Source organism: Eschrichtius robustus, chromosome 17 (genome assembly GCF_028021215.1).
Source record: "Eschrichtius robustus isolate mEscRob2 chromosome 17, mEscRob2.pri, whole genome shotgun sequence".
NCBI classification, from domain to species: domain Eukaryota; kingdom Metazoa; phylum Chordata; class Mammalia; order Artiodactyla; family Eschrichtiidae; genus Eschrichtius; species Eschrichtius robustus.
In genome coordinates, this window is record NC_090840.1 from 48,092,912 (window position 1) to 48,113,075 (window position 20,164).

Sequence of the window (20,164 nt, forward strand, 5' to 3'; positions counted from 1 at the left end):
CTTGATTTAATCTATCACCCATGAGGAAGACATGCCAAAAGGATGGCACTGTGGCCTGCAAGGTGAATCAGAAGGACCTCATTGAATTTGGCAGGGTGGGGGGGAATCTTTATAATACATTTAAAAAATCTGCCTACTGAAATGGGGCTCTAAGGAAGGATACAACTTCATTTTACTGCTTAAACTTTCTCCTGCACACTGTATAACTTAGAGGATTTATAGCTTCTATTATTGGAAACAGTGGCTGTAATTATAATCCAAGTCAAAGGACTGTCAAGGGTAGCTCATTCTTATATTTTTGTTTCCTTGAACTTTCTCTTAATAGTTAATTCTTAGTCACTTAGTCTGATTCCCTGAAATTATTTGTGCTGTAATCTTTGTCTCTCAGGATTTCCAAATGTCTCTTACTTTCTGGTGTTAAGAAAGTCCTCTTCCTGTGGAGGCTTTCAACTGCCACCCCCTTCTCCCCAGCCACTAGTATAGCAGAATTCCTTTTCATCTAAATGGAACAGCTAATTTGACTGTCTTCCCCATTAGACAATAGACTACCTTGTGGGGGGGAGGAATAATGTATATTGATGTTAGCATAGTGCCTGGCATATATTTGTTGCCTAATAGATACTTTTTGAACAATTCAGTGGATGAATTAATGAATGTTATAACGTTTATTCTACATTTTACTTGGTTGCTGATGTTTGTTTACCCCCTGGACTGCTAATCCTTGAGGGCAGGGACCATGCCTTATTCATCTTTGTATAATCCAGTTTTAAGCAGAGTGTCAGGCACATAGTAGATGAACTAATTTAGTCAATTTCTTAGGCAGGTAGGATTTTTTTTTTAACATCTTTATTGGAGTATAATTGCTTTACAATGGTGTGTTAGTTTCTGCTTTATAACAAAGTGAATCAGTTACACATATACATATGTTCCCGTATCTCTTCCCTCTTGCATCTCCCTCCCTCCCACCCCTCTAGGTGGAGACAAAGCACCGAGCTGATCTCCCTGTGCTATGCGGTTGCTTCCCACTAGCTATCTGTTTTACGTTTGGTAGTGTATATATGTCCATGCCACTCTCTCACTTTGTCACAGCTTACCCTTAGCAGGTAGGATTTTATGGTAAATCTAATTTTCCCCAGAATATATTTACCACAATTGTTTGAAATGAAATAGCAAGTGTTGGAAATTTATTTTAATATCAGAACCAGGACCATGTAGACAGGGGCTTATTTGAATAAATAAACACATTTGGATCAGAATTCTAAAATTTGATTTAAATAAATTTTAATTGAAAAGTCCAAGCTTAATTTCATTTTGATTTGCCCATTGAAATTGTACCCAAGTGAAAGGCACATCTGCCATTAATAGTTTTTAGAAAATATTTCCAAATATCGGAGTATAAAAATTAGCCAGCTGTCTGAAAAGATTATATTAGATTATAATTTATATTCATTTTTAAATTTTTAGCCATTTTACTGTGAATATTTCACACATACAGAAAGTACGTAAGATATAAACACCTCAGTTATCACTGAGCAAACACTTGGTGTATCTGCCACCCAACTGTGACTTCTCTAAAAGGTTACCCTAGAGATTACAACATATATTGTTGACTTTTAAAAATCTCATATTAAGTGGTACTTTCTCTTCCTGTACAATGCAAGGACCTACGATCAGTTCAGTTCCAATTATCCTCTCTTGAGCTATATGCCATTATTGTGTATTTATATTCTATTTGTATTTTGTGCTCAAATCATTATTGTTGTTATTATTTGTTATCAATATTCACAATTAATTATCATTTTTGTTGTTCTTAACTTCTTTGTCCATCTTCAGCCTTCCATCTGGTATCATTTTTCTTTTGTCCAAAGAACACCCTTTAATGCTTTCTTTACTGCTCAGCTGCTGGTGACCAATTCCCTTGTTTTTTTCTGAAAGTATCTTTGTTTCATTTTCATCCTTGAAGGATTGGTTTTGTTTTTGTTTTTTTTCTTGTAAACTTGTAGGTGGTCCTTTCCTCCCTAGCATTTTGGAGATGTACCTCCATTGTCTTCTGACTGCTTTTGTTTTTATTAAAGCCAGCTGTCTGAATATTTTCTTCTGTCTTATCCAACTCGTTAGTTTTCTTATAACTCTGTCTTAATGGGTTAAACCCATCCACTAAGTTCTTGATTTGGCTACTGTATATTCTATTCTTTAAAAAATCTCTCATATCCCTTTTTTTTGTGATTTAAGTTCCCTGGCAAAATTCTCGTTTTTTAAGAATCTCTTTGAATATTGCAAGTGTAGTCACTTTAAAGGGGAGCCCATTAGCTTCAGTATCTAGAGCAGCGCCCGTGGTCTATTTCTGTTGTCTGTTGTTTCTGCTGGTCCTTGTTTTTAGCATCCTGTCTTCTCCTGTTTCTTGTATTCTGGACATTGTATTTGAAAAACTGAAGAAATAATTTGAAGCGTGGGATGGTATCTTTTCTCCACTAAGGATTTTGATAGCTTCTTACAAGGGCCTAGCAACTGGCAATTCCCTCAGTTCAGTTGCAGGATTCAGATGATGCAAAGCTGGGCCCTGTCACTCTAAAGACTTGTCTTTGCTGGTTCACCTTACTCCAATAGTGAAGCCCCTTCAGGGTCTTATGGCAAAGCCCTGGGGATTTCTACCCTCCATCCCCACCCAGCACGCCCTGTACTCCCGCTCTTAACTCTGGCTCAGCAAGGCTGTCAAGGTGCTTTCAAGCTTTTAGCTCTCATCGTCTTTTCTGGAATCAGCAATTGCCCTCAGCGGTATTTCTGCCTTCTCCTGGATCTTGGCCCCATAATTCCTCACTGCCTTGCTAGCTAATACCTTCTCACAATGTTGTTTTTATTTTGTCCAAATTTTCTAGTTGTCCTCAGTGAGAAGATTGGTTTGTATAACCTAGTTCACCATTACTGGAAGTGGCAGATCTCTTAATTGTTATTATTTTACAGTAAGTCCCCTACATATGAACGAGTTCCCTTCCGAGAGCGCATTTGCAAGTCCAATTTGTTCGTAAGTCCACCAGAATTAGCCTAGGTACCCAACTAACACAATCGGCTATATAGTATTGTACTGTAATAGGTTTATAGTACTTTTCGCACAAATAATACATAAAAAACAAAAAAAAATAAAATAAAACATTTTAAATCTTCAGTACAGTACCTTGAAAAGTACAGTAGTACAAATACAACAGCTGGCATACAGGGGCTGGCATCAAGTGAACAGGCAAGAAGGGTTACTGACTGGAGGAGGGAGAGGAGGTGGGAGATGGTAGAGCTGAAGGATCCTCAGCAATGGGAGACGGAGGGCAAGCTGCAATTTCAGTCACACCTGATGTTGATGGAACACATGTTTGCATTGTTGAAAGTTCGTAATTTGAAGGTTTGTATGTAGGAGACTTACTATATTTTACTGTGACTTTTTTCTCCTCTGATATACCTATTTCCAGGGGTTTTTTTGTTTTGTTTCGGTTTTGTTTGTTTTTTTAATGTGCTGCGTGGCTTGCAAGATCTTAGTTCTCTGACGGGAGATCGAACCCAGGCCCCCAGCAGTGAAAGCCCAGAATCCGAACCACAGGACCACCAGGGAATTCCCTATTTCCAAGTTTTAACTTGAATGCCTGGCCATCTTCTTACTAGTAATTTTTTCTCTTTAGAGAATGAGGTGTAATAATAATATTCTATAACATATTTCATATTAAGAATATTTTTGAAGCTTGAAATAATTTTTCCTGACTATAAAAGCAACTATGCTCACGTTAGACACTCTGGAAAATATAAAAAAAAGGTACAATGATAATGAAAGGTACAAGGCACCTCCAGACCCACCACATGGTTTATAACACTGTATGTTTTGGTGTTTTTAGTCTGTGATATATGCATGTGAACATAATAATAAATTGGAATCAAAAATTTTTATACTACAGTTATCAATTAACATCATAATGTGAACATTTTCTTGTCATTAATATTTTTTAATATGATTTTTAATGCTTATGTAGCTTTCTCTTATTTGGTTGTAATTTAGTCATTCTACTTCTGTTTCAAATTTTCATTACTACAAATAAGTCTGCAGTGATCATTTTTGGACACAACTTTCTGTGTAAAATTCTGATTGTTGTGTAATTATTAACTCAGTGGGTTTGAGTGTTCTTAAGTTTCATTTATTGAGGCTTTTAAAAAGAGAGCTGATAATTACATTTTACATTTTCAGTTGTTTAGATTCAAGCTGCAAGTCTCACTGTTCATTTAGGGTCTGAAATATGATTTAAGGGTGAAGAGCACCTTAGATCCCCGGAGAATATACAGGGGCCTGGCACCACTTAAGTAACGGGACAGACATTGAATTTATTTACATGTGGAAGTAATCATTGTCAGGAACAAGGAAAAAATATGCAACACCACAGGAACACTTCATAAATAGAACAGGAACAGTTGTACATGACCTACCAAAACACAAAGAAAGCCCAAATGTTAGTGAGCATTAACTGAACAAGAACATAAATATGTCCTGTCTTTCTTTTACATTTAGATTAGCTGTGGTCATTACATAATCTGCTCCTGGCAAGTCTTAACCATCTTCTTGGTTCTCATTTGTGGTGACATTTCATTCTTGGTCAGAATTGATGATTGGGTGATTTCCATTTTCTCTTTTTCGGGAAGTACTTCTTACCCACTGTTCTTGGGGGCTTTGACTTGTATTTCACCTTTTCCATCCAACCATGTTTAGTATCTACCATGGCTAGTTCACCGCCCACCCTCCACTGCTTTGCACAGACCTAGGTCTTCATGGGTCACCCTGTCACCCTACTGTATCCACATCCTCCGTGGAGTGCCACATTCCCATCCAACTATTGAGGTTTCATAGGATAACACAGTAAATATGTGTCAACACGCAGACCTTCTATTATGAAGATTTCACTCTGTGATTAAAAGAGCACAGTGGTGAGTCATTTGTGATGTGTCATGACCTTGCCATCACATCTTTGCATTATCTGTCTCCTTTCTCTGGACTCTCGAAGAACAAGGGCAAGTGGAAGGGAACTTGGCCCCAGGACTGTGGTCTCTGCTTGTGGGCACAGAGAGAAGGGCCACAGGGCCACAGGGACAGGGGAGAGGATGACAGTGACCGGAGCAACTAGAGCACAGCCCAGCGTAGGACCCAGGACCCGCTGTGGAGCGAGAACACACGGAACCAGGAACCACGGAACGATGTGACACGTTCAGAGACTGAGCAGGAGAGAGTGCGAAAGCACACGGGACTAGGCATGAGGCCGTCAGAAGTGGGAGAGGCAAACACACACGGAGGGCGGGCCTGAGCACCAAAGGCTGAATAAAAAAAGGAGGCTGAGAGGCCAGACGGACAAGCCAACACGTGATTATTCGGACAGCCTGCGAGTACTTTTCCTACCTAAAGTCAACCTTGTCATGGTCCTTATTTCTGATAATGACAAGATTTTGTCACCCAGGCTTGAAATTTCAGTGTCCCCTTTGCTTCTTTTTTATCCTTGCAGCTCGTCACTTCCTGTGTGTCTAATAATAATTCCACCTCCACGTGGAAAGGCCTTGAGATTCAAACCTTAGCTCTTCCACACGTAGGACCTAAGTAACCTCTCAAACTAATGCCTAAGATGACAATCTGACAGGGTTGTCGTGAGAATTAGAGATGAAGTGGACCCCAGACCCTCATTACTGCTCAGGCAGACTATTGCAGTACTTTCCAGAATGCTTTCCTGCCTCCGTTTTAGCCTCCCAGCCTTTTCTAGCTTGGTCTTCCTAACGACAGCTCTGATCACGTCATATCCTGCCTCAAAAACCTTCATTAACTTTTTGGATAAAGCCCCAAATTCCTCGCCTGGCTTTGAGGACTCGCTGCCATCTGGCCCCAGCCTGCATTTCTGGTCTCATCCCCTAGCACTTTCCTTTGTCTACTGTGTTTTAACCAAATCGAACTGCTTGCTCTTTTCAGCGCAGGCCCCTGTCCCGGTGGCTTTACTCATACTTGAAATTGTTCTTCTCTCCTATTTATTTGTTTGTTTGTTTGTTTTGGGGGCGGGGGGCACACCGTGTGGCTTGCAGGATCTTAGTTTCCCAACCAGGGATTGAACCCGGGCCCCAGCAGTGAAAGCGCCGAGTCCTAGCCACTGGACCGCCAGGGAATCCCGAAATTGTTCTTTTCTACACCTCTTGGGTTCCAAAACCTTCTCACCTTTCCAGCCCCTGTCCAAACGCTCCCATGTCCACTGCACCTCCCTGTGAACCCCGGTCTCGGCCTCAGGCTTCAGTAGTATCTTTCTCTGACTCTCCATTATTCTTTCTGTGAAGTCTTGTTGTGCTTATGGCTTCATGCTTTGTGTTACTTGGGTGCATGACTTATTTAATCTGTTGTGAATCCTGGGAGGCTCTTTCCTAAGCACTTAACAAAGCACCTACTCTAGGAGGCAGCTAGTGGAAGTGTTATGATAAGTAAAGCAGGCAAGGGGGTAATAACAAGTTGACCAAGACTTGACAGGCCCACTGGAACTGAAAGGACAGGAAAGCAGCTGCATAGCACTGTCTCCGGAGATCTGAGACCAGGTAACTTTCTGATGCCACCCAAGAGCTTTTATATGGTTCTTGTTAAGGTTTGAAGAGGTAAGGCAACTAATTTGAGTCACTATTATATGCCAGCTACCCTTCTAGGTGTTTTACGTAATTTACTCATTTGAACCCCAAACAGATCACATTCTTTCCTTCCTTAATATTCTCCATTGGCTTCTTGTTGCACTTAGAATAAAACCCAAACTCTGTAACTAGCCCTAAAGGATCCCTAAGTCTGGCTTGTATTTCCTAACTGGGTTCACTGCCCTGCCTCACCTAGCCATTTTTCTCTCTTACCCTCTGTACCCCACCCCTTCCTTCATTAAAGCTTCACCCATGAATCCCAAATTGATGTGTTGGGTTTTTGTTTTGTTTTGTTTTGTTTTTTCAAACCTTCAAAAACCAACCCCATTATGATAACAGCAGTAAACACATTGCCTTTGTCTGGTGCTTAACTTTTCAAAACACATTCTTAGGTTATTTTATCTGATCTTATTTCAGTCCGTAATCTTTGGTCTGCCTTTTCGAAAGATAAGAATATAGAGGGAATAAAATGCCAAGAAAACTTGATGATTTGTCAAAGAACATCTTTGCTAAATCATCTGCCCGTTGTGGAACTAACTCATACTTTCCTTTAAGCTTCAGATAATGTTCTGAAAGATTTTCTTCAACTCCAGTTTTGCTAATCATACTCTCTTTAAAATGTGCTGGGAAGTTTCTCGGCTCTTTGGAGAGAAACAAGAAACTGGCAGTTCTAGTAGCCACTGTGGGGAGGGTGACTGTCAGATAGGAATAGGAGGGAGACTCAGTTTTCACTATATACCTTTCTGAACCTAAAAAAAGTTTTAGGGCTTCCCTGGTGGCGCAGTGGTTGAGAGTCCGCCTGCCAATGCAGGGGACACGGGTTCGAGCCCTGTTCTGGGAGGATCCCACATGCCGCGGAGCAGCTGGGCCCATGAGCCACAACTACTGAGCCTGCACGTCTGGAGCCTGTGCTCTGCAACAAGAGAGGCCGCGATAGTGAGAGGCCCGCGCACCGCGATGAAGAGTGGCCCCCGCTCGCCGCAACTGGAGAAAGCCCTCGCACAGAAACGAAGACCCAACACAGCCAAAAATTAATTAATTAATTAATTAATCAAAAAAAAAGTTTTAACCACAAGCTTGTGGTATCTATTTAAATTAGTAATATATGCGTATGCTCTGGAAAATTGCCATTCTCATTATTATAACTTCAAAACGCAATCAGACCATATTAGACAGTTTGGAAAATAGAGGAAGAAAAAAAGGTCATTCCAAATTCTGCCACAATCAAAAAAACAACCACTTGGGATTGCCATTTCAAAATGGATTCTAGAGTGGGTATTTTGTAAAAGGAATAACCTGACTCCCCATTTGAACCTCTTCTGTAAGTAGGTATTTCCGAATATGATTTTTATAGGAGGAAATGCCTTTAGTTACTGTTGTTAGTAAAAGAATTTTCTCTATATAAAAGATGAAGGTTATTCATCTTTCTCTCAGTTTTGACAAGAGTGAAACATAGAGCTCTATCACAAGTTTCTCAGCTTAGAGCAAAGGAGAAATAACAACGCAGTCTCAGCCGAGCCTCACCAAACTCTAGAAAACCTGCCCCCCACACCTCTAGGCCCGTCACAGTTGGTCCATGTGTCTATAAGCAGCACGGGCAGTTAGGAAGAGTAAAGGAAATAGAAATGCAGCAGTGGAATTGTCAGAATCTCGCACTTGGTTGTATGTAAGGGAAAAGGAAGATGGGAAGCCCGAAGATAATCAGGTTTTGAGGAAGAACAGGAGACTTTAAGAGATTAGGTTTTGGAATTGATATTCCTGGATCCCAATCCCGTTTCTACAGTTTGTTATTTGCCTGATCTTGGGCCGCGTTCTTAACCCCTGAGCCTCAGTTTTCTCATTTACAAAACAGGGATAATTTTGCACCTACTTCATTAGGTTATTGGAGGGCTTAAGAGAGAAATTCCACATAAAGCACTTAGTGCAGTGCCTGCGTGTTTTCCACTTTTAATTATTAATGGTGATGCTGTTTTTGTAAGACAGAGAACAGGAAAGGAGGAGCAGAGGTGGGAGGTGTTAAGGAAGATGGTTTCCGCTTTGACGGGCTGAGTTTGAAGTTCCCGAGAGAAATATATTCAGCCGCTTCTAGGAGACAGAAATGGGGGCCTGGGATAGAAAGCGGCTCGCCTGTGCTCCTGCAGAAGTAAGGGTCTGCCACTAAGTAGCTTTGCACTCATTCTCTCCGACACTGCTTCCTGGATGGGCTCAAAGTTCTTATTGTTTGAACCTGTGAAAAATGTTTGGTCGCCTGAACAAACTCGTTCGCGTGTGCGTGGCTAGCTGGAGAGTTTTTCCAACCACTGGCGTCAGCGCTGCTGCATGTTTGTTCACTGCTCCAGGGTGCCCGGCCCCAGGGCACAGTGAGGTGAAAGCCAACTGCACGCCAAGCCATGTGCCCTTGGCTGCATGAATGGGCTGGCAGTGTCTCTGCCTCAGAAACGTTTGCCTGGGGCTTCCCTGGTGGCGCAGTGGTTAAGAATCCGCCTGCCAATGCAGGGGACACGGGTTCGAGCCCCGGTCCGGGAAGATCGCACATGCTGCGGAGCAACTAAGCCCGTGCACCGCAACTACTGAGCGTGTGCTCTAGAGCCTGTGAGCCACAGCTACTGAGCCCGCGTGCCACAACTACTGAGCCTGTGCTCTGGAGCCCGTGAGCCACAACCACTGAGCCCACGAGCCACAACTACTGAGCCCGTGAGGCACAACTACTGAAGCCCACGCTCCTAGAGCTCATACTCCACAACAAGAGAAGCCACCGCAATGAGAAGCCCACGCACCGCAACGAAGAGTAGCCCCCCGCTCGCCGCAGCTAGAGAAAGCCTGTGCGCAGCAATGAAGACCCAAAGCAGCCGTAAATAAATAAATAAATAAATTTCTTTTTAAAAAAGGAAATGTTTGCCTGCTCCCTCAGTGGGTGGGGCTTCATGTTGAAAGGCCACCAGCTGTTGAAGTTAAACTCCATGTGGTCAATGTAATGTTCTATTATAAGGACCATGTACTGGGGTTACTTATATGTTTTTCTTTCTTGCAGATCATCAATGCCGTGGTACTGCTGATTCTGTTGAGTGCCCTGGCTGATCCAGATCAGTATCACTTTTCAAGTTCTGAACTCGGAGGTGACTTTGAGTTCATGGACGATGCCAGTAAGTACATCAGACAACTGTTGTAGATATTTTGGTATTTTCAAGGGCAGAGAATCCAGCTGCCAGTTCTTCCTATTCAATTACAAATATTGATTCATGGGCCCATTTGAACTGATACTTAACTCTCTTCCCATCATTACAAGTCAGAACAACAAATATTTATGTGCTACATGTATTCTGCCTCTGTTCTAAGTGTAAGAGTCTCATTAAAATTTCTTTAGTCTTTCTTTTTTTCATCTTAATGTTAACTTAGTCATTTTTTAAAATTGTTTCTTTGCCATAATATTTTTACGCTGGGCCTTTTGGCCTTTTTGGGAGGAGAGGGAGTCAATGGCAGGAAGGAAGGGTCAAATGATATTACATGTCTTATTGTGTCTTCAATTATGTTTCAGTATTTACCGTTCTTCTAGGAGGTGATCATTCTCCATTCTAGAAATCCTTCTGATGATTATTTTGTTGCTTTTCCCAGATAAATAGAAATCTACACAGGGATGTGGATGTGTGGGGTATGCAGAAAGGAGGCTAGGCCCCCAGCTCTAAGGTCATGGAAACCTAAACATCATATAACTGAAGTCAGGCTGTGTCCATGCTAACTGAAAGGGGCAGTACTGTGCACAGTCCCAAACAAAAGGTCACGCAAATTTATTTTTCATTGGCTTCGCAGAGCTTTCAGTGCATTAAAAAAAAAAAAAAAAAGTGTCTGGAGCAAAGTGAGTAAGGTGGAGAGGGGCTGAAGATGCAGTTTTAGGGAATGACTAGGAGCATTCAACAGACATGGTGAGACTTGTGAAATTTATTCTCGGAGTGAGAAAACCATTCAGTGGTTTTCAGTAATTCCGCGGTTATGAACTGATATGTGTTTTCAGAAGATCCCTTTTGTTGCTGAGTAGAGGATGCATTTAGGGGACTGGGTGTGTGAGTACAAAGGCCTGGAGACTGGTTTGGGGGGTGTTTCTCTGCGATCCAGGCTACACTGGGGATGGGGAAGAGGGTGGGTTTGGAGGTGGGATTGACAGAACTTCCTGGTATGGGCAGTGAGGGAAAGGGAGGAATCAAAGATGACTCCTACTTTTCAACTTGAGTATATATGGTCTGCATCCTTACTGGGGCGTGCTACGGTCCAGCCACCGCAGGGGGTCTTCCAGGTCCCGACGGAGAGGGGTAAGGGACTGAATAGCACCGGGAATATGGGATCGGAAGGACCAAGACACCTGATGGTTGCAAGGCGCTTTATTTAGAATTTACTGAATCTTATATAGACAGAAGAGGAAGTCATTATTAAGACAATGAACCCATAGAATTGCTTACCATCTCAGTTCAGTCACCACCAGGGACGTCAGCAAGTTTGCAACGACCATCCTTGAACATTATCTTCCCTTAACCAGGCACACACAGCCCCCAGCCATAAGGAACAACCAGGACTCTTCAGTTCCCTGAGGTCTCCTGGCTTGAGATAGCTTTGCTAATCTCTTTTACATTCCTCAGGCCTGGAACAAAGAGTGCATTCCAAGTCAAGGGTAAGGGCTTTGCTTTCTGTGAGAGACATACTGTCTCCTCCAGGAGTTACCTCCAGCTAAGACTGCATGCCTCCCACAGGGTGAGAGAGTCTAGGGTCAGGAGATGGGAACACACCTTGGAGAAAACTGATTTAAGTGGCTTAGCATAATTGTTAGGAGTGTGGCTCTGAAGCCAGAGACCGTAGTTTGAAACCTGACCCTGCCATGTGTGAAATGTGATAACATTGGGCTAGTTACTGATGTTTGTGTGGCTTAGTTTCCCCCTCTGAATATAGGGGTGATCGTAGTATCTACCTCGTGGGATTGTTGTGATTAAATATGTTAGTGTATGAAAAATGTTTCGAATGGGGTGTGGCCCATAATAAGGGCTCAGTGTATTTCACTGTTTTACTAACTGTTCTTACTTAGATATATTAAAGTGGAGAGATTAAAAAGGTAGTTTGATATGTGAACCAGACATCTGGGCCGAGGTAAATTTGAGGACATAAGCTTCAAAATGGTATTTACGTTAGGGAGATAGTAAAGACTTTTCCTGAAGGAGCCCTGACATTAGAGGTCAGGAGGAGGAGCCTGAGAAAAGCTGGAAGTGAAGTAAATGCAAAGCCAGGAGATGCTTTATGTCCATCATCTCCTACCACCATTGCTTCTAGTAGATACCATGGCATTATATCATCCTGGGGTTCGGGACCTTGTCAGACTGAGACGTGACTTCTGCTGTAACACTGCTCATTCTCTCTGTTCTGAATAACCCTGTTACCCTGATGAATTCCTCCAGAAAGATAATGAATTCCATGAATATTAAATTAATATCTCTCTGCCTTCCTTCCCCTGAGTTAAAAGACTATATAATCTATAAATACAGTGTTTGATTGACATTTAAAAATAAGTTATCTTTCACTGTTTCCAGTAGCAGGATTCCCTTTCTAAGTAATTGAGGTTAGCAAAGAAGTTTTAAATGATTCAGATACAGTTGGATCTGAATCAAATAGTCACACTGCCTGCCTTTTTCTAATTGCTGGAGATTAAGCTGGGTGGTGACCTGTCTGACAGTATAGGCTTAATTTACCTGACTTCAAAGGCTTGCTGGTACTCAAGACTTTACAATAGTAATTGTTTTGTAATGACCTGGATATTAATTCCAGTGCATTTGCAGTTTCTCTGATATTTCATATATTTGAAAGAAGTGAATGAATAGTTTGTAATTACTTTTAGGACTATCTATTGATCATTTAAATTGCATGGTGAAAAAGATACAGAAGGATGAATATTCATTCACGGGAGTGAATCTTTTTTTAACTTTCCTCTTACATTTTCCTTTCGTATGTTTTGATCTCTTTTTAAAAAGAACTTTGTAGGTCAAAGATCATCATGGCTGACAAACCTTTCTATATTTAACATACATGAGGATACAACTAAATAGTCCTTGAAATGGGTACAATCAATTGCTTTGAATTGTGCTTGAAAATTATGGTATATAACAATTTTTTTGTTTTGTTTTGTTTTTTGCGGCTTGCGGGATTTTATTTAGTTCCCTGACCAGGGATAGAACCCGCGCCCTCGGCAGTGAAAGCGCGGAACCCTAACCACTGGACCTCCAGGGAATTCCTGGTATATAGAAGTTTTAAGTTGATATCTTTTTGGAATGGTGGTAGTCATCTCAAGATTTTATCCAGAAGGACAGAGCAGGAGTGTATCTCACTTTTCCATGTGATCTTTTCCTAAAATGATCTGGTAGAAGAAAGTCAGATCCCTATGATTTATACTAAAATGGGGCATATAGGAGAATCCACTGGGATAAAGAAAAAAATATAAAGAGTTCTCTTTTTAAAAACACCTATCTCTTCAACATTTGTATTTTTACATATTTTATATACAAAAATTTGTAATATATATTTATAATTTACAAATAAACATATTTATGTAATCAAAAATTGACTATGCTAGGAAAGACTGGGAACTGTCATAGATTGGAGGAAACAAAGGAGATACAACTACATGCAGTACAAGACCCTGGATTAGATTCTGGAACGGAAAAAGGACGTGAGGGGGCAAAGAGAAACAGGTAAAATTCAAATAAGTAGACTTCATGAAATTTTATTTGTGAAATTTTAATGGGCTGGCAAGGAACTGTCACAGGAAGTGTCAGAGCCAAACATAATGCCAAACAGATCATCCAGATTAATTTCTGATTCATTTTGCAGCAAAATTGTCTTTCAAGCCAAACTTACTTTATTCACCTGCCCTGGGGAGGAAATGGCCATAAAAATAATGAAGAATTTGTTTACTGTATATAGGAACCTGGTTTAGGATAAAAACACTACTACATTTATTGGAGAAAGGATGGTCTTTATAGTCAGTGGTTCTGGGTGAAATCAAGAAGAGAAAAACAGATACCTTCATCAAAGAAGATATCCATATGACCAATAAGCACATGAAAATATTCTCCACATTATTAGTTGTAAAAGAAATGCAAATTACAAGCACAGTAGTGAATCACTGCACCCCTTCAAAATGGCAACATGAACAGAACTGACAATGCCACCTGTTGATACGGCTTTGGAACCACTGGATTTCTCAAGCTACAGCTGGGAGTGTAAATCGTTCAACCACTTTGGGAAAACTAAAGCTATATATATATATACATCCACCCTATGACCCGGCAGTTTCACTCCTAGGTATGTACCCTACAGTAATGAATGCTTGTGCCCATCATTAGCCATGTATAAAAATGGCCACGGTCGCTTTATTCATAATAGCCAAAAACTGGAAATAATCCAGATTTCCACCAGTGGTAGAATGGACAGAAGTGAAGAGATGAAACAATCCAAGCAAAATGGGTGCTGGAGATTCATTATACTTCTGTGTATGTTTGAAAGTTTTGGTAATGCAAACTAAGAAATAGAAGGGAAAAGAAGATCGGCTGAGGCTTTCCACATGGCTCTTGGCACCACATTGGGAAAGGCCCAGGCTTTCTACCTGCTGTCTGTTCACGTACCCTCAAACCAGCAGGGCACTTGGTCTGCAGAGCTTGTCCACTTGTGCGTGACTGTGCCAATGTCTTGAGGAAATAGACATACGTATGCAACAGGCGGGAGAGCGGAGCCACAGGACCATCCTGGCCCTTTATTTTCATCCCTCTACCCTCCCATCCTTCCATCCTGTCATCTCTTTAGCTTTTTTTGTTTTTTCTTTTTTCTTTTTTAATATTTATTTATTTGGCTGCGCCAGGTCTTTGTCGTGGCATGTGGGCTCTTTTAGTTGCGGCAGTCGGGATCTAGTTCCCTGACCAGGGATCGAACCCGGGCCCCCTGCATTGGGAGCACAGAGTCTTAATCACGGGACCACCAGGGAAGTCCCATCTCTTTATCTTTTAAGTCACATGGCTCAAAAGGTTACATATTCTACACCTTGACTACATCTTATTTTTTTTACAAGGATAATTCAATGGATATTTATTTTCAAGATCTTTTTACAAAGATGGAGGTGTAAGAAGACCACTAGGGACGGTGAAGTAATTGGCTTAATCAAGACCAGCTGTTACCATCCCTCGATCTGAAGGAGAGATGGGAGGCAGTGTCTACTAGAGCTGGGAACGAGAGTCATACAGAGTTGAACTTATAAGGAGCAATGCTACCTTTCTGGTCCAGGGCCAACCCGAGGCAGCCTCACAGCAGGGGGCAGCCTCTTCCTCTCTCTGTCCCTTGTGTGGACTCCTCATTGAGTGAACTCAACTAACGCCACAGGCTAAGGGAGCCCTGTTGATGGCCCATACCGGTGTGCCTGCTAGGGCAGATAACTGGATGGTGAGAGTGGGTTTGGAAAGACAAACGGGAGACATCTGGTAGAATCATTCACCTCCTTATCCGGATGTTCCACTTAACCAAACTTGGTGGACATTTCCCCGCTTTGCCTACAAGAAAACCGTTTAAAAAAAAAAACACTCTAGTAAATGTCTTTTTTTAAATTAGATACATTAAGCCTGTAGAATTCCTTACTTGTTTGAGTTTGCCAGCGACTAAGCAGGAACTAAACTAGCACAGGTGTCCAATGCTGCTTCTCTGATGATGCATTTTGTTGTTGTTTGCATTTCAGTGGTTTTGAAATTAGGATGTGATTTACAATTTAACATAGATTTAGTATTAGGATCTTTTTTTTTTTTTTTACTTCAAATCTTTATTTTGAAAAAATTCAAACCTTTCAGAAAAGTTTCCTATACAGTGAACACCTATCTTGCTTTTCTCATTAACAATAATTTGGAGTTCCTCATTCTTTATAGGGTTACCTCTTATTAAATATTGAATAAGTGTAAAACAATGTTTATAAAATAAGCTGAGTAACTGTACTGTAAGTACTTGTGCAGGCACAGCTTGATTTGAGGAATTGAATTTTACCTTAACTTTCGAAAGAGCCCCTCTGATCTTGGAGATAGCTGCCACTCTTCTGAACTGTTGATCATTCCTTTGCTTTTCTGTATAAACTTACCACGTATATTTGTATCACTGAGTGATCTATTGTTTTAAGCTTCACGTGCTTGAACTTTATATTGTGGATTCACACAGTACGCCTTCTTCTGAGACTTGCTTTTTCAACTTTACTGTGTTAATGAAAAAATTATTCAGATGCTTGATAAAGATGGTAAGGAAGACTTTATTCAAGATTGGCTACTGTAGTGGGGGCCTTGCAGTAGGGGAGAAAAATTGAGCTCAATTCCCCCTCCAAAAAGGACAAGTGGGGATTATAGCCAAGGAGCAGGGTGGAGGTCAGCGAATGGAAAATCACTAAGAGGAAACATCAAGGCTAGGGGGGTTCTTGCTAGATAACGCAACAGGATTCTTGCTAAAGGCAGACCAGGGTGATATGCTATTGAAGGTGAAAAATAAGGAATTTGACCAGATATCAGAGTGATTGTATACCAAGAGTGAGGTATACTAACTCCATAGGATTCTTGCCAAAACTTGACTAAATGGGCCAAGGATAGAGCCTAAGGTGTTTGGTCAGAAGAGAGAGTCTTTGTTATGTGTCTGCGTCTAATTGGGAAAAGCTGTATGCTTCCAGCACCCAGTTGCAAGGGAATCTGGGAAATTTAGATTTTAGCTTTCCAGCCTCTGCAGAATAGGAAGGCACATTAGAAGGTGGGAATGAAAGCTTGGTGCCAATTCACCACCTCTCCTGCCAATATGTGTAGTACATGGTAGGGCTAACCCTACCTTCTTTGTCAGAAATCTTCTAATTATTCTTGCTCATTTTTTTCTTCTGTGCTTGAGCACCACATGTCCAGTTGTCAGGAAATACTGTTGTATATCTCTGTTAAATTTGTTGATTAGCTTAGGGAGAAGCAACATCTTTACATGTTGTATTTTGTACATCTTTTTTTTTTTAAAACGACTTTATTGCGCTATACTTTGTATGCTGTAAAACTTACCCATTTTAAATATACAACTTCATGATTTTTAGTAAGTTTATAGAGATGTGAAATCTTTAAAAAGTCTAATTAAAACTTATGCCTTTCCAATTGTGCAAGTCTTCTTTAGTGTCCATCAGTAATGTTTCCAAAATTGTTCCAAATAGATCATGCATATTTTTTATTAAATTTATTTATTTCCTTCTCTTAAGGTCTAGTCACACATCTTGGTTCCCCAGTGACCATAATTACAAAAAATGTAAATGCTCCTTACTGGTTTTCCTATTTTTTAAAAAAAATTTATTTATTTATTTATTTATTTATTTATGTACGTATGTTTGGCTGCGTTGGGTCTTCGTTGCTGCACGCGGGCTTTCTCTAGCTGCAGCGAGTGGGGGCTACTCTTCGTTGCAGTGCACGGGCTTCTCATTGCCGTGTCTTCTCTCGTTGCAGAGCACGGGCTCTAGGTGCGTGGGCTTCAGTAGATTTGGCACGCAGGCTCAGTAGTTGTGGCTCGCGGGTTCTAGAGCACAGGCTCAGTAGTTGTGGCGCACGGGCTTAGTTGCTCTGTGGCATGTGGGATCTTCCCGGACCAGGGCTCGAACCCGTGTCCCCTGCATTGGCAGGCGCATTCTTAACCACTGCGCCACCAGGGAAGTCCAGGTTTTTCTGTTTTTGTATAAACAACCTTTATGAGACTTAATTATGTCAGTATAAATTTCTCAATATGGGAATAGCTGGCAGGAGCTAATTTCCTTATCTTAGAAAGTGAGGAGTTAACAGAGATTCTCTGAACTTGACATTTTCCATATATTACTTAACTAACTAATCCTTTGTAACTTATAGTTTAAATCTTAACACCTGACAACATGTATGAACCTTGAAAATATTATTCTAAATGAGATAAGCCAGACACAGAAGGCCGCATATTGTATGATTCCATTTATATGAAATGTACAGGATAGGCAAATCTAAAGAGATGGAAAGTACGTTAATGGTTGCCAGGGGCTGGAGGGCTGGGTGGGGAAAGGGGAGTGACTTCTAAGGATATAGAGGGGGTTTTTTTGGGAGAATGAAAATATTCTGGAATTAGTGGTGATGGCTGTGCAACTTTGTGACTAAAAAACCCACTGAATTATATATATGCTTTTTTAAAGGGTGCATTTTATAGAATGTGAATTATATCTTAATACAAAAAATTTATGAGGGGAAAAAAAGACCCAGCCCAAATAACCACATCCTCCCATAAATTCTTTTTTGTTCCTCTTGGCTGAAAATATTGTCCCCTCTGAACTCCCCTAGCTTGTCATCTGTTATCTGCTATTGAATTCTTCCATCCCTTCCTAGTAGACGCTAAGCATCTGAGAGCAAAGATTATGTCCTCTTAATCTCTGCAGCCTCACATTTTTATCCCATGTTACACACCTATTTAGTATTCATGAAATAAATTTTGGGTTTAAGAATAAAGTTGTAAATTAGCAAGTTACAAGAAACCCCTCTTCTATCTGAATTTACTTCAATAAAAAGTTATAAACAATTGCCACACAAATAACAGAAAGTATATTAGAGCTTTGCTTCTGTTTTAAGGGAATAAAATTAGTGCCTTATGCTTATTCTTCCCCAAGCTTTCAACCTCACAACATGAGGCCCCATTGGAGGGACTTAACGTGGGTTTTGTGTTTACCCCCGCAGGGGTTGAGGGCTTTTGTATTTTGCTCTCAGTAGCTCATATTGTTGCTGTGAATTCATCTGAAAATAGTTCTCTTCTAGACTTAATGGCGAAACTATACCCCAAATACTGTTTGTTTTCATGAGCCAAAAATATGGCCGAAAATTGAGCCATAAGAATGACTTACGACTAGGCAAGTATGATGTGGGAGCACAAATCAGGTGCTAGTTATCTATCTAGCTACCAGTTTTATGGGAAGGACACAAACCCAAGAAATGTTAAGGAAGAGTAGAATTAGAAATAGATTATTTTAACAAAGGCATTTCAGGGAACTCCTTTATATGCCTATTCTATTTCAATGATTAATTGACTAAGTATCAGGAAATGCTTTCTAATTATGCCTTTGTGGCCTGTGGTATAGCTTTTCTTTGGAACCTTTTCAAATTAGAACTGAGTCATTAAGCCAGGAATTTAATTTAGGAAACAACTTGCCGGCAGTGTGCTCTGTCTTTGGTTGGCGGAGCTGGGGTGCAAAGAATAAGTAAACGATGTTCCTGTCACTGACCAGTACTTTACTGATTGTAAAAATCCCTGTATTGTTAGTAGGACCAGTTACTCATTTGCCTGTTGACATAATTATAAAAGAAATGAATTTTAATTCCTCAGAGTAACTCTCATGTTTACCATGGTACGCTACACACTACTTCAGAGGAGCTGACTTGTGCTCTAGACTGCTGGGAGATACAAGGTTCATTAACCTGTTTTATCTTCTCTGCTCTGTGTTTTTATTTGATTTACGCTTTGATCCTACCTAAGCTATTCGACATGCTTGTGATATATTCAGTCTGTTCAGTGTGGTTGGTGTAGTCATTTATAGGAATAGAATTTTGAAAATTTCCTCATCTCAAATTAACATTTTTTCTGTGGTGTTTCATTGTGAGTGGTGATAGGATACTTTATGACTTTCATTTTATTTGTGCCTTTTAAATTTCTCCTGAGTTTTATATTCTTTGAAAAAGATGGAAATTTAAAAAATTTTAATGATTATGTGAGATTTAGTTCTGGAGTGGTTTTCTTTTTTTTTCCAGAGTAGGACATAAAATTATTAAAGATTTTAGTTTTATTCTGTATTAATATTTTATATTAATAAAGATTTTATTGATATGCCTAATATTAATATAAAAGATAATTTATATAAATTTTATTATAACATAAATATTAATATAACCATTATATTTTTATTTTTAAATAAAGCCTTGGCTTTGTTTGTTTGCTTGTTTATCTATCTGTCTGTCTCTCTATTTCTCTTAAGATCTATGAGGGAGTCAAAGAGTATCCTGTAATGGGCTAGCTTTTATAAAACTAATGTTTTCTCATTATAAAATAGGCTTGTACAGAATTTGGAAACCGTCAAAGTAAGACAAAGAAGAAAATAATAAACTTTTGCCTGAGTTCAAATTTTAGAGATTACTACAAGTTCTGATAGGCTTTGCACATAATAAAGGATGTCCAGCTCCTTTTAGGGACGCTCTCTGGTTTCCCAGGACTTTGAGCTCCACTACTGCATTTGCTTTACCTCCTTCACAGCTGGGTAGCATGGTGGCTAAGAGCATTGCCTCTGGAGTTAGACTTCTGGGGTAGAATAGCTCATCCACCACTTGCTAGCTGGGCAACCTTGGGCATGTTACTTGCCCGGCAAAAATACTATGAGGCATACATGAAATGTCCTTGTTGGTACCTCTTCCCTCATAACAAGGGAAGG

At 40.4% G+C, this 20,164-nt stretch overlaps 1 protein-coding gene across 1 annotated transcript in view; it reads left to right on the forward strand.

Annotated features, from left to right (window-relative positions):
• LAPTM4B (lysosomal protein transmembrane 4 beta) overlaps positions 1–20,164 on the forward strand; it is a 68,107-nt gene that overhangs the window by 17,079 nt on the left and 30,864 nt on the right. The window contains exon 2 of the mRNA XM_068525604.1: positions 9,704–9,815. Coding sequence (XP_068381705.1) covers positions 9,704–9,815 — 112 coding nt within the window. The remainder of the gene's footprint in view (positions 1–9,703; positions 9,816–20,164) is intronic.